The 15,142-nt window shown below is 42.2% G+C and overlaps 1 protein-coding gene across 1 annotated transcript in view; it reads right to left on the bottom strand.

The window, feature by feature from the left end:
• The window catches only part of LOC142748945 (A disintegrin and metalloproteinase with thrombospondin motifs 2-like), a 911,491-nt gene that overhangs the window by 158,713 nt on the left and 737,636 nt on the right, over nt 1-15,142 (bottom strand). Inside the window, exon 16 of the mRNA XM_075856370.1 lies at nt 3,099-3,265. Coding sequence (XP_075712485.1) covers nt 3,099-3,265 — 167 coding nt within the window. The remainder of the gene's footprint in view (nt 1-3,098; nt 3,266-15,142) is intronic.

Raw genomic sequence — 15,142 nt, 5'->3', positions numbered from 1 at the left:
TTACATGTGGAGACCACAATAACAAGACAGCAGCTTTTGCAGACGTTATTCTTCTGACCATAACTAATTCAATACAAGCCCTACCATATCTGAAAACTTTATTTGATAATTTTGGGTACTTATCGAATTTTAAAATTAACGACGCAAAATCGCAGGTCTTAAATATCTCACTTCCTGCAGCAGAAAGGGAACATTTGGCGGTAAACTCCCCCTTTGATTGGTCCCAAGACAAAATTCGCTTTTTAGGTGTGACTATTTCGGCAGATACTGCTTCCCTGTATAAACTTAATTACACCCCTTTGCTGAAAGATATTTCAAGATATATTGAACAGTGGAATGTTCCCTTTACTTTTTCATAGGACGGAAAAATGTACTTAAATCTATTATTATGCCAAAAATACTGTACCTATTTCAGACTCTTCCTATTTGCATTCCAAGCTCCTTTTTTACAGCAGTGAGAAGAATTTTCACCTTCTTTATCTGGAGATCCAAAAAACCTAGAATTGCTTTCACGACTCTTACTAGATCAGATAGATTTGGTGGTATAGGACTTTCAGATCCTCCTTTTTTGTATTATAGAGCAGTGCAGGTAGGGAGAGTCTTAGATTGGCTGAGAAACCCCATTCAGAAGTTTTTGGTCCAGGTGGAGGAGGCAAACTCCTCTCTACCACTCAGACACTTGGTGTTAAATTGAGACACTCCTTCTCCCCCAGGTATATCGACAAAGGTGTTATTGAGTGCCACCTTTCGAACATGGAGGTCCATCAACACTTTACACTCACTTGTTGCCTTCCCATGCTGTTAATTCAAATTAGAGACCTACCAAGCACTTCATCGGTGATAGGTAACGAATCAATACCAACTTCATTATTGACAAGTGCAAAACCATATACGACACTGTTAGACTCGGGGGTCCTGCCTTCTCTTCGGGAACTATGTGAGTGTTTGGACCTACCTAGACTAAACTTTGTGCCAAAAATTGCAGGTCTCTGAGGTCAAATAGTAAAAAAAAACCCCAAAGAAGTGATGCCATTTGAGAAACGATACCACTCAAGGCATTTTTTAATGAGTGAAGTGAGTATTTTGAGCCAAAAGGTGTTTTTTCACTAGAACTTAATGCGCAGTGGATTTTCCACAGATATGCCATTTTAGTGCACAATATGTTATGCCCAGCTTGTGCCACTGAAAACAAATACCTCAAACTGCTAAGCAGGGTATCCCGAGTATGGGAATAACATATATGTGGGCATTTACTGCTGTTTGGGCACACTGTAGGTATCAGAATGGAGGGAGCGCCATTTGGCTTTTGGAGTGCGGATTTTGCTTGCTAGTACAGTAGTTCTGTTTTGGGGTTTTACTGGTATTTCAGTTTATAATGTGGGGGCATATGTAAGCTGGGCAGAGTACATCAGGGCATAATAAGAGGGTATAATAATGGGGAAAATAAATAATTCATAGATGTGTAGCCAGTTTCGCATTGATAAATGGTGTCCAATCTTATCCCCCTTTTGGAACACTCTCTGCACCTTTTGTGTCGCCATATTCTAATAGCCAGAACTTTTTTTTATTATTTTGACTGGGCTGTGGGAGGGCTTTTGCAGAACAACCTATAGATTTCATTAGTATCATTTGGGCTATTTGCAACTTTTTGATCAGTTTTAGAGAGGCGGAGTTACCAAAGAACAGCATTTCTGCTATTGTTTTTTATTCCTTTCTTTTTTTACGGCATTCACCGTGCACTATAAATTACATTTACTTCATTCGGCGGGTCGATAAGATTACGGCGATATGAAATGTTTATAATTTTTTTATGTTTTACTGCGAATATAATAAAATCCCTTTTTTCCCAAAAAAACAAAAAAAAACAGTATTTAATTTTTTTGTTGCCATATTCTAAGAGCCACAACTTTTTTATTTTTCCATCAAGAAAGCTGTTTATGGTCTTGTTTTTGCGGAACAAACAGTAGTTTTAACTAGAACCATTTTAAGGTACATGCGACATGTTTATCCCTTTTTACTCCATTTTTTTTTAGGTGAAGTGACCAAAAAATAGCGATTCTGGAATTGCATTTTTATTATTGTTTTTACAGCGTTCACTGTGTGGCATAAATAACGGAATATTTTTATAGTTCAGGCCATTATGGATGTGGTGATACCAATTATGTATTGTTTATTTAATTTTTCTATTATTATCTAATAATAAAGGATTTGATAATGGAAAAAGGGTGATTTTTTATTTTATTACTTGAAACGTAATTTTTTTTATTTTTGTATAACTTTTTTTTTTTCAGACCCACTAGGTGAGTTGAAGGTCCAACTGTCTGATCACTGGTATAATATACTGCAATACTTTGGTATTGCCGTGTATTATACTTGTCAGTTTCTTCACACTGTCGGGCAGCCAATTAGGCCCCTGTATATGGCAGACCCAGAGGCCATTGTTAGGTCGACAGTTGCCATAACAGCCAGGATAACGTTGCGGGGGCGCTGATGGTGTTCTAACTCCTGAGATTCCACGGCCGCTATTGACCGCGGCATCTAAGGGGTTAATCGGCAGAGACCACCGCAATCAGTCCCTGGGTAATAAGCTGTGGTAACTGCTATACGAGACAGCAGTTATCACAGCTCTTACTTGTGTCCGGGGAAAGGGAATGGCACAGTAATAGCTCTGGCATACTATTACTGAACTGAGCGTGAACGTTGTGCTCAGCCCAAAGTAATAGTACTGCACAGAGCGTTAAGAGATTAAAGATTAATTTGAATAATTTTTTGTTGTACAAAATATTGTAGCATGTTCTGCTATATGAACATTTAAATTCAAGTAAATAAAAAAGGTATCAAACACGTGTAGGGTAAGTTTCAAAATGTTTTGCATACATTTTCAGTGCATTTTGTCTTAGTTAAAAACATATACCACTACTGTATGGCAAACATGTAGTGTGTATAATATGGCGGTAATGATGTGTCTTTTTTAGTTATTTTTGTCTCATTTAGTTCTTATTCTGTACTGTCAAATCATTAATGTTGCTTCACAAAAGTATACAAGCATTTAACTTAAATCTCCAGATGATTTAAAAAATATACTTTTAGGAACTTACAAGAATTACAACTGGACTCCTCAGAGGCCCCATCGTCTGAATTGTTTCTCGGTTGTCATCATTCCGATATTCCCATTCAATACCCATTTTCACAAATACGTTTGAATCCTGTAGACTCTCGTTTTCATCATTTAAAATGAATTTTCCAGTTGCTTGATTTCGGACAGCTAAACATAAAAGTCATATGAAAATTATGACACTTAATGTAATCTAAGCCAACTGCCAACTACAGAACACACATTTTACATAGTCTATGTATTTGTTGAATTGTGGCAACAATAGTAATCCTACAAATAAAGATATGTATTTCCTAAACAGAGTATTAATAGTATACAAAATCTTTACTAAAAATGAATCACAGATGATCATCATGAAAAATATTGAAATGTTGGCAGAACATGTTTAGATAATATGAAATATACTGTATATAGGTCTGCCACACTTTTCGGGATACCTATTCTCATCCTATCAAGATCTATTTTCCTGATGGCCCAACAAATGGAACCTACACTACTTAAACATCCCTTCTGATTCCGGCTTTATTTGGGCCCTTGGGTGCTGCACTTGTTCAGATAGCCAGAAGCATCTTTTTGTTTTTGCCTTCCCACTTTCCAGCAGCCATAACTTCCATTGTCACGTGATGTAGCTGTATGGGGTCTTGCTTTTAGACTCGTTTTGAGACTACATTTTGTGATACAACGAGTGTTTAATTTATATTTACTTTTATCATAGGGGCAATGCAGAAAAAAAGCAATTCTATAATTCAAACCTTTACCGATCATCAGAAATCATGTGATAACTGTATTGTTGGTTGTTACAATTACAAGGAAACCAAATATATCCATTATTTACTGTTTTGTGATGTTTATCTAATGCAGTACATTAAAAACAAATGCTTCCATTTTCTGCCAGAGTTATTTATTTAGAAACAAGAACTTTACAGCTTACATTTTTTTTTTTTTAAATGCCATTAGGGGGACTTTTGATTTTCTTTTGGATCAAATGTCCAGTGAGATCTCTATCTCTATATAACAGAACATTCTGCATGTAAGTACTAATAGTGACATTGAGGTATTAAATATAGCCAGAGGAAATCCCTTTATACATACATGGGCAACCTGTAGCTCACTATAGCCTCGGCAACGCTCTGACCAGGGATTCTGCTGCAGTAGGAGCCCACGACGTCACTGTCCATATATGTCCCCGCTCCTAGATGTGTGACACTATGAAGAGGTGTGTGTGTGTGTGTGTATGTGTGGCACTATCCATAGGGGGTGTGGCACTATCTAGAGGGGTATGTGTGTGTGGCACTATGTAGGGGCGTGTGTGTGGCACTATGTCGCTGGGGGTGTATGGGGCCCTATCTAGGCGGGTATGACACTATCTATAAGGGTCAATTGTGGCACTATCTACAGGGGGCTATGTGGCACTATCTACAGGGGGCTATGTGGCACTATCTACAGGGGATACTGTGTGGAAATATCTACAAAGGGCACTGTGGCATTATCAACAGGGGTTGTGTGGCACTATTTACAGAGGTCACTATGGCACTGTTTACAGAGGGCACGGTTTACAGAGGGCACTGTGGCACTGAATACACAAGGGGCACTGTGCATTATCTACAGGGGGCACTGTGGCATTATCTACAGGGGGCACTGTGGCATTATCTGCAGGGGGCACTGTGGCATTATCTGCAGGGGGCACTGTGGCATTATCTACAGAGGGCTGTTACATAGTTACGTATTTAGAACGGTTGGAAAAAGACACATGTCCATCATGTTCAACCAAGGGATGGGAAAAGGGAAGAGAAAAATGTCTACACATAGGAGCTAATATTTTTTCGTACTAGGAAATTATCTAAGCCTTTTTTAAAACCATCTACTGTCCCTGCTGTGACCAGCTCCTGCGGTAGACTATTCCATAGATTAACAGTTCTCACAGTAAAGGAGGCTTGTCGTCTCTGCAGATTAAACCTTTATTTCTACAGACGGAGGAAGTGCCGCCTTGTTTTTTGAGGGGGCTTTACATGGAACAGGATTTCACCATATTTTTTGTATGTGTCATTCATATATTTATATAACTTTATCATGTCCCTCCTTAGTCGTCTCTTTTCAAGGCTAAATAGGTTTAATTCTTTAAATCTTTCCTCAGGACTTAGATTCTCCATGCCCCTTATTAGCTTTGTTGCTCTTCTTTGTATTTTTTCCAACTACAAGGAATCCTTTCTATGAACTGGAGCCCAGAACTGAACTGCATATTCTAGATGAGGCCTCACTAATGCTTTGTAAAGTGGTAATATTATATCCCTGTCCCGCGAGTCCATGCCTCTTTTAATACACGACAATATCCTGCTGGCCTTTGAAGCAGCTGATTGACATTGCATGCTGTTATTTAGTTTATGATCTACAAGTACACCCAGATCCTTCTCAACAAGTGACTCCGCCAGTAAAGCTCCCCATAGGACATATGATGCATGCAGATTGTTGGTACCCAGATGCATAACTTTACATTTATTTATATTAAACTTAATTTGCCAAGTGGATGCTCAATCACTTAGTGTGTTCAAATCAGTTTGCAATTTACAAACATCTTTCATAGACTGAACAATACTACATAGCTTAGTGCCATGGTGTCATCTGCAAAAGTAGAAATAGTGCTATTAATTAGTGCCCATTCCCCAGAGACCTTGGACCCATATCTCCATGGATTTTATCACCGATTTGCCTCCATCTCAAGGCAAGTCGGTGGTGTGGGTTGTAGTAGACCGCTTCAGTAAGATGTGCCACTTTGTGCCCCTCAAAAAACTACCCAATGCTAAGACGTTAGCTACCTTGTTTGTCAAACACATCCTGCGTCTCCATGGGGTCCCTGTCAATATTGTTTCTGACAGAGGGGTACAATTTGTTTCTTTGTTTTGGAGAGCCTTCTGTAAAAAGTTGGAGATTGATCTGTCCTATTTCTCTGCCTTCCATCCTGAAACTAATGCCCAAACCGAGAGGACTAATCAGTCTCTAGAACAATATTTAAGGTGTTTTATCTCTGACTGTCAATATGATTGGGTCTCATTCATTCCCCTCGCCGAATTTTCCCTTAATAACCGGGTCAGTAACTCGTCAGGGGTCTCCCCCTTTTTCTGTAATTTTGGGTTTAATCCACGGTTCTCCTCCGTTTCACCTGGTAGTTCCAACAATCCCGAGGTAGAGGTCGTTCATCAGGAACTGTGCACAGTCTGGGCCCAGGTTCAGAAGAACCTAGAGGCGTCCCAGAGCATACAAAAAACTCAGGCAGATAGAAGACGTTCTGCTAACCCCTTGTTTATGGTCGGGGATCTGGTGTGGCTATCGTCAAAAAACTTGCGCCTTAAAGTCCCGTCCAAGAAGTTTGCTCCCCGGTTTATAGGGCCGTACAAGGTAATTGAAGTCCTCAATCCTGTCTCCTTCCGACTGGAGTTGCCCCCATCTTTTCGAGTACACGACGTGTTTCATGCCTCCCTCCTTAAACGCTGCTCCCCGTCCTTGGCTCCCTCGAGCAAATCTCCTGTCCCCGTTCTCACCCCTGAGGGGGTAGAATTCGAGGTGGCCAAGATTGTGGACAGCAAGATGGTCCAAAGCTCCATCCAGTACCTGGTCCATTGGAGAGGATACGGGCCTGAGGAGAGGACTTGGGTACCCGCCCGGGATGTTCACGCTGGGGTATTGGTCAGGAGGTTCCACCTTCGTTTCCCCAATAAACCAGGTCCATCTAGAAAGGGTCCGGTGGCCCCTCATAAAAGGGGGGGTACTGTTAAGGATCTGCCAGGCACAGCTTCTGTATCCACGCCCATAGGTAATCAGTCTGCACCTGCTTCTATGTCTGTGAGACTGACTCCATCTTCCACCACTCAGGATGGCAGGCTTAGGAGTGGGAGAGCCTATCACAGCTTGGCCAGACAGAGCTCGCTCCCGCCCTCTGTCTATTTATACCTGCCTTTCCTGTTCCTCCTTGCTTGTGATTCTTCTCTGTTGGTTTCCTGGCCCTGCTGCAGCTTCTTGAACTACTTGTCCCTGCTTCGTATTGACCCTGGCTTACTGACTACTCTTCTGCTCTGCGTTTGGTACCTCGTACACTCCTGGTTTGACTCGGCTTGTTCACTACTCTCCTGCTCTGCGTTTGGCACCTTGTACTCTCCTGGTTTGACTCGGCTCGTTTACTACTCTTGTTGCTCACGGTGTTGCCGTGGGCAACTGCCCCGTTTCCCTTTGTTCTGTGTTTCCTTGTCTGATTGTCTGTCGTGCACTTACTGAGTGTAGGGACCGTCGCCCAGTTGTACCCCGTCGCCTAGGGCGTGTCGTTGCAAGTAGGCAGGGACTGAGTGGCGGGTAGATTAGGGCTCACTTGTCTGTTTCCCTATCCCTGTCATTACAATTGCAGTATAATTTTATTTTTACAGGCTTCTGTAAAAGAGCAATTGCTGTTCCTCTCCATTAGTCCCAGCATATAGCGCAGACTCAGCGTGTGACCCTGCTCCATACATCACTCCCCACACCACGACAGCCTATTAAGTCTAGGTGCGTGAAGGGGTTAATGCGCAGCGGATGGTGCAATGTAAAAATTTTCATTTTCCACTGATATGCCATTTTAGTGCACAGTATGGTGTGCCCAGTTTGTGCCACTGAAAACAAATACCTCATAAAATGTTAATCAGGTTCTCTCGGGTATGGCGATGCCATATCTGTTGACGTAAACGGCTGTTTGGGTACGCTGTAGGGCTCAGTAGAGAGGGAGCTCCATTTTGCTTTTGGAGCGCAGATTTTGCTTGCCAGTAGTTCTGTTTGGGGTTTTACTGGTATTTCAGTTTATAATGTGGGGCATATGTAATCTGTGCGGAGTACATCAGGGCATAATAAGGGGGTATAATAATGGTGTAAATAAATAATATTTCAGAAATATGTGGCCAGTGTCGCACTGTTAAAATGGTGCTCAATCTTATTCTCTTTTGGAACACTCTGCCCATTTTGCGTCGCCATATTCAGATCTTTTTTATTTTAACTCCACCAGAGCTGTGTGACGGCTTATTTGTTGCAGGACAATCTGTAGTTTTCATTGATACCATTTTGGGGTACTTGCGATTTTTTTATCACTTTATATTCCACTTTTTGGCTAGGTGACCAAAAACCATAAATTCTGACAATGTTTTTTATTCTGTTTATTTTATTTACGGCATTCACCCTTTATTCTGCAGGTCGATACAATTACGATGATACCAAATTTATACAGTTTTTTTTTAATTTTTTGTTGCGTTTGTGCAATAAAAACACTTTTTTATAAAATAACAAAATTTTTTGTGTCACCATATTCTGAGACCTGTAACTTTTTCATTTTTTCAGGGCTAATTATTTGTGGGTTGTAGTTTTTATTGGTACTATTTTGGGGTACATTCAACTTTTTGATACTTTTTATTCTATATTTTGGGAGGGGTGGTGAAAAAAATTGTGATTGTGGAATTGATTTTTACTTATTGTTTTTGCGGAGTTCGCCGTGCGGGAAAAATAATGTTATCATTTTATCGTTTGGGTCGTTACGATCCCGGTGATACCAAATATTGTGTACTTTTTTTAACATTTTAATTTTTTAACTATAATAAATGTCTTATAGCAAAAAAAAGAATTTTTTGTTTTTGTAATTTATAACTTTTATTTTTACACTTTTATAAAACATTTTTTTTAACTTTTTTTTTGTCCCACTAGGGGACTTGAAGAACTTATTACTGCTAGAATACATCACACTACCTAGGTAGTGTTATGTGTTCTGTCAGTTTGACACGGTCAGTGATGTAATAGGAAGCTTATGAGCACCAGCCAGAGGCTGGTCCTCATAGGCTTCCTACATGGCAGAGCCTGTCTGGCCTCCTGTTGCCATGCCAGCCATGCAACCCTGAAATCGCATAGTGTGGGCTGCCAATGTGTTACAAACCCCCTAAATGCGGTGATTGCAATCGATCGCCGCATCTAAGGGGTTAATTGCCAAAGTCAGCGGCGATGGGCCGCTGATCAGCGACAGGGAGAGCAGGGCAGTCACCCCGCACAGTTAACCGCCACTGCGGTGTAACGCCGCACGTCGGTTAACTGTTAAAGTACAGACGTAACTGCACGTCAAGGTGCGCGAAAGGGTTAATCCATATATATTTATTTGTTTTCAATTTATATTACTTAATTTGTATATGAATGTAAACATCTTTTTTTAAGGTTTTGGGGTGTCTAGTGTATACTGTTAATTCTCTCATCCCCTTATAAAGTATAGTTAATTGTAGATAGGTTATTAAGGGGTTTTCCAGGCTTAAAAACAATGTGTGCAAATATACAGTCTGTATCTGAAATTCTCTATAAGCCAGTCTCACATGCAGTCACATGCCAATGTTTCTGGTGTTTATCAGACTTGTGTGATATTCCGTACACTGAACTAGTGGTTATCTCCCTTGTCCCCACTTTTCTGTAGTATGGAACATCACACATCACATGGGTCTTATCTCCATTGCTACCTACTCTCCCCCCTCCCTGGCTCTGGAGGGATTGTGTCTCACATGCTGGGCAGAACATTGTGTGCCTCAGTAGCTGACGACGAGTAATTACAGTACTACTTTAAACCTTGTAGCAGAGGGGCATGAAGGCAGCTGTAAATATTTCCGTGTGGTAATCCCGCCAAAGTAAGATCTAGTAAAATAAAAATAACTGTGCTGCACAGAGCTGGGCAATGTAATGAATAGTAAAAATAACTACTTCTGAGCTAGGTGCCATCATCTTGTGAAGATTCAGGAACATATATGTAACTCTCTGTGTTTTTTTTTTGTAAATTCTTTATTTTAAAGTTTTTCATAACATATGCAAAGGGGGTACAGAAAGGAAGGAAAAAAAAGGGGAATACACAGGAAGGGGGGTAGATACATAACTCAAATTTGTCATACCATGATACAAGTCATCAAGAGTACACAGGCACATATACAGCCGATATCACGCGTTCACATAGAATATTCCTAACATTACATCTGATAGGCTGTTATTTCGCTGAAAACCAACATCCCAAGATCACAGATTACTCTCGTGGAAACTACTAGAAATTACTACCAGGAGTAATCCAGGTACCTACTATTCATAGAACTAGTGGGTAGGAAGGGGTAGGCACCAAACGGCATGGATAAAACAGAAAAAGGAAAGAAAAAGACGAAAAACAAGATAAAATGCACCCGACAGACGGTTCAATGATAATGTCGGTGTCCGTGGCCGGACCCGGACCCGCCCTACGTCACCTCCCAATCCTCGTCAATCTCCTATGTTTAAGAGTTGAGCGTTTCAAACTCTGGGGTATTACGGAAATCATGCCACTTCTGCCAAGTCTGAAAGTGAGAGACGGAGCGCTGGTGGACTATAGCTATCGACTCTTCCATGTCGTGTATGTGTGATATCTCCCTAATCCATTCCGACACCGTGGGGATAACATTACTTTTCCAATGTCTGGGAATCACCGTCCTGGCTGCAACCAGTATGTAGCCCAATAACGTGCGGGCCCAGCCCTTGGTCGCCCCCGGTATTATGGATAGGAGTAATACTTCTGGGCAGTCCTCTAAGGTTATGTCGAGGATGTTCTTGATCAAAGATAGTATCGAGCCCCAAAATGGGCGAAGGATAGGGCAACCCCACCATATATGGGTCATCGCTCCCCTCGCTAGTCCACAACGCCAACACCGATCCGATGTAGACAGGTATATCCGATTCAGGACTGCCGGCACCTTATACCACCGAGGCAAGATTTTAAAATTAGTTTCTTGCCCCTTGCATGAGATTGAGAATTTATGGCATAAAGTGAATGCCCTAGACCAGTCTGCGGGTGGAATAGATGCCCCCAGTTCTTTTTCCCAACTTAGGGGATATGAAGGTTTGGATACCCTCTTCTCTTCCAGTAAAAGAGCATAAACCAGCGCTATCGGTCTCGACGTTGCGGAGGGCGAGGAGATCAGGCACTCGAAAGGGGTCAATTCCCTGAGCAAATGTAGGGAGTGTTTATTTTTGTTAAAATAGTATTGTAACTGGAGATAGTCCCACTTCGACCGTAAGGACCTGGCGTCTACTGGGACCAAGTCTTCATACTGTCTTAGCCGACCCGATACCATAAAATTTTTAAATGGTACACCCATGTCCGCGTCACTGCCCAATCTACCCAGAAAGGAGGGTTGAAATCCCGGGGCAAAATCCTTGTTCCCTACTACTGGCGTCAACGGCCCGCTTCTAGAGAACAAGCCAAGGAACAAGCCAAGACAAGGAATGGAGATCAATGGTAGTTTCGCCTGAGCTGCTTCTAACTGTATCCACCTCTTTTCCGATGGGGTATGAACAATGTCAAATAACCTCGCCAAGGTTGCGGCCATGTAATATAGGAAGCAATCCGGTAAAGCCAATCCCCCGTTATTATTCCGTTGTACCAAAATATGGCGTGCCACCCTTGGCCCTCTCGAAGCCCAGACAAATTTCTTAAAGCAAACATTTAATTTTCGGAATAGCGTCCTAGGGGGAGTACAGGGTAACGTTTGATATAGGTACAGTAAACGGGGTAGTACATTCATCTTCAAGACATTGATTCTCCCTAGCCAGGACAAACACTTTCCCTCCCATGTGTTCAAATCTCATCTTATGGTTTGTAAGAGGGGAATATAGTTCATGGCATAGGTTTGCGTTATGTCCGAGGGTATCATTATACCGAGATATTTAATCGCCCTAGGTTGCCAGGTAAAGCCAAAAGAGGACTGCAAGGTTTGTAAAGTGCTGTTATCGACAGATACGTTCAACGCTGTGCTCTTAGTGAGGTTGATCTTAAAATTACTATGTCGGCTATATTCCTCAATAGTGGACATCAGGGAGATACGAGGTTGCGTGATGTATAATAGTACATCGTCTGCGAAAGCGAGCATTTAATGTGATGTGCCCCGACCTGTATGCCGCCGATATCAGGGTTGCGCCTAATCGCCTGTAGAAGATGTTCCATAGTTAAAGGGAATGTGTTGCCAGAAAAACATGTTTGTTTTTTTTTAATTAAACATTTAGTGTGTAGGTGATTAAACATTGTTCAAATTTTTTTTATTTTTTTCACGAGTCAGGAAATATTATACATTAATTCTAATTTATAATATTTCCCATTGCTGGTCACTAGATGGAGCTATTCCCAAAATTGCAGCATTGCAAAATTGGGTAAAAAGCCCTCGCTCTAGTGACCTCTCAGCATCCCCCCCTCCTTTATCCTGGCTAGTGCCGGGATAAACGAGGGGTTTGAACGGTGTAACCTCCTACACTGTGTGTCGCCATTTTTTGAGCTAACACACAGTGTAGTAGGTTTACATACAGTAGTAAACACACACAAACACGAACATACATTGAAATCTCTTACCTGCTCCTGCCGCCGCGGCTCCCTCCGGCCCGTCCGCTCCGTCTGCTGCCGTTGGTCCAAGTGCACAAGTCCGGAAGCCGCGACCGGAAGTAGTAATATTACTGTCCGGCCGCGACTTCCGGTCCACAGGAAAATGGCGCCGGACGGCGCCAATTTCAAATTGGCATGTGTGGGAGCGGCGCATGCGCAGTTCCCACACAGACGCCGTACACAGAAGTGGATGGGACGGGAGCCGTTCTCAGTCCCTATGGGACTGTGGCTGCCGTATTCCATGTCTGTATGTGTCGTTAATCGACACATACAGAAATGGAACAAAAAATGGCAGCTCACATGGGGAAGAAAAAGTGTAAAAATAAGAAAAAGTAAAACACAAACACACAAATAAATATAAACGTTTTTAATAAAGCACTAACATCTTTAACATATTAAAAAATAATTTGTGATGACACTGTTCCTTTAAGGCATAGAGAAAGGGAGACAAGGGGCAACCCTGTCTGGTACCATTGTTTATTTTAAATGTAGAGGATAGCTGACCGTTTATCCGAACCCTAGCTTGTGGGCCCGTATAAAGCGCTTTTATACTCTGCAGCATGGATGGGCCTACTCCAATCTGCTCCAGTCTTCCACATAAATCCCCAGTCCACCCGGTCGAAGGCCTTCTCAGCATCAAGTGATAGCAACATGCAGGGGAGGAAAGTCCGCTTTGCATAATCTATAAGAGAGAAGGATTTCAGAGTATTGTCTCTGGCCTCTCTGGTGGGAACAAAGCCAACCTGGTTCGGGTGGACTAGGGATCCAAGCAGGCCTCCCAATCTATTCGCCAAAAGTTTCGCGTATATTTTTGCGTCTGTGTTTATCAAGGAGATGGGTCGATAGCTAGTGCACAATTGTGGGTCCTTGCCCTCTTTGGGAATAACAGTAATATGTGCTAGTAAAAATTCAGGTGGCGTTGGTGCCCCTCCAGATAGCGCCTGTAAGGCACGTAGCAATATTGGAGAAATTCCGTCGGACAGAGACTTATAAAAGGCTGCTGTAAACCCATCTGGGCCAGGGCTTTTACCCATTGGCAGCTGTTTAATCACAGTCGTTAACTCCTCTAAGGTAAAGGGGGACTCTAATTGTTCAATATCTGCGGTGGCTAACGTGGGAAGAGCTGTATCTAAGACGTATTTTGTCAATGGGCAACGTTCCCCAAACGGGCTCTGATTTTCCGTCGGAGCGGGGAGATTGTACAACGTTCTACAATATTGCAAGAAAGCCTCCGCTATTTTGTCCGAGGTATGCACTGCCATCCCCGCATCATCTCTGATCGAAGGGATATAGGAAGCGGACATCCGGTTTTTAAGCGCCATGGCCAATGTTCTTCCGGGTTTATTTCCCCATTCATACATAGAGCGGGAAAATATTTGACGCAAGCGGGCGTATTGTTGATTGAGTATATGCTGAACTTCCTGTCTTTTTAGGAGTAGTTTTTGTAGTGCATCTGCCTGCAATGTACGTTTATGTTGGGTTTCCTGCGCGTGCAGTTCAGCAAGCAGGGAGCTGAGTTTAGCGCTCGCCTCTTTTTTAAGTCGCGCTTTATAAGGATCCCTCTCAACACGCATTTGAGTGCTTCCCATTTAATCGGCGTGGAGGTGGAATCGTTAGCATGATCCTGTTCAAAGTGCGCCACAGCTCTCTCAAGATCAAGCTTACATAAGGAGTCTTGCAGGAGGGATTCATTGAGCCTCCGTTGGAAAGAGCCCCTCTGTTTGGGGAGTAAGGTGATCGCACAGAAGACAGGTGCATGGTCCGATAATAAAATATTCACAATACGCGATGAGGCAATTTGAGAAAGCAAACTATGATTTGAAAAGATGTAGTCAATGCTACTATAGGAGTTATGTACATGGGAGAAAAGGGTGTAGTTCCTGTCTGACGGGTGCGCCAATCTCCATACATCGCAGAGCTGCATGTCACGGAAGAGCTTCTTGATCTTATTCAGTTTATTATGTGCAATGCTAGATCTCCCAGAGGAGGTGTCCCAGGATGTGTTAAGGGGTATGTTAAAGTCACCGCATAAGAGCAGGCTCCCTCTCTTAAACACTTGCAGTACCTCTAGTGTCTTAATTAAAAATGCAACCTGATTTATATTTGGGGCATATAAACTTGCAATCGTGTATATTTGCTCCCCTATTTCACAGGTAAGGAAGAGGAAACGTGCGTCAGGGTCCGTTTGGACCTGAAGGACTTTGTGGGGAAGAGATTTGTGGATAAAAATAGAGACCCCTTTTGTTTTGCCCTCTGGATTAGTACTATAGTACATGGATGTGTAATATCTGTTCTTCAGTTCAGGGAAATGGTCTGTGTGGAAGTGGGTTTCTTGTAGGCACACAATATGTGCTTTCTGTTTGTGCATTGCATAAAGGACTTGGGACCTCTTCTGGGGGACATTAAACCCCTGCACATTAAACAAGGCCACAGTTATATCAGTCATCCTGTCAAGAGGCGATCAACCTATGCCACGTCTGTCACTGCAAGAATGTACAAAAATAATAAATATAGTAAAGTAAAGTAAAGTAAAATAAGGGAACAAGAAGGAAAAAGTAAAAGGAGAATGGAGGAAAAGTAACAAAATCAGGCGACAGTAGATA

Source organism: Rhinoderma darwinii, chromosome 3 (assembly GCF_050947455.1).
Source record: "Rhinoderma darwinii isolate aRhiDar2 chromosome 3, aRhiDar2.hap1, whole genome shotgun sequence".
NCBI classification, from domain to species: Eukaryota; Metazoa; Chordata; class Amphibia; order Anura; family Rhinodermatidae; genus Rhinoderma; species Rhinoderma darwinii.
Note: the sequence above shows the minus strand (reverse complement) of the source record. Positions and strands in the feature narration are given on the sequence as shown.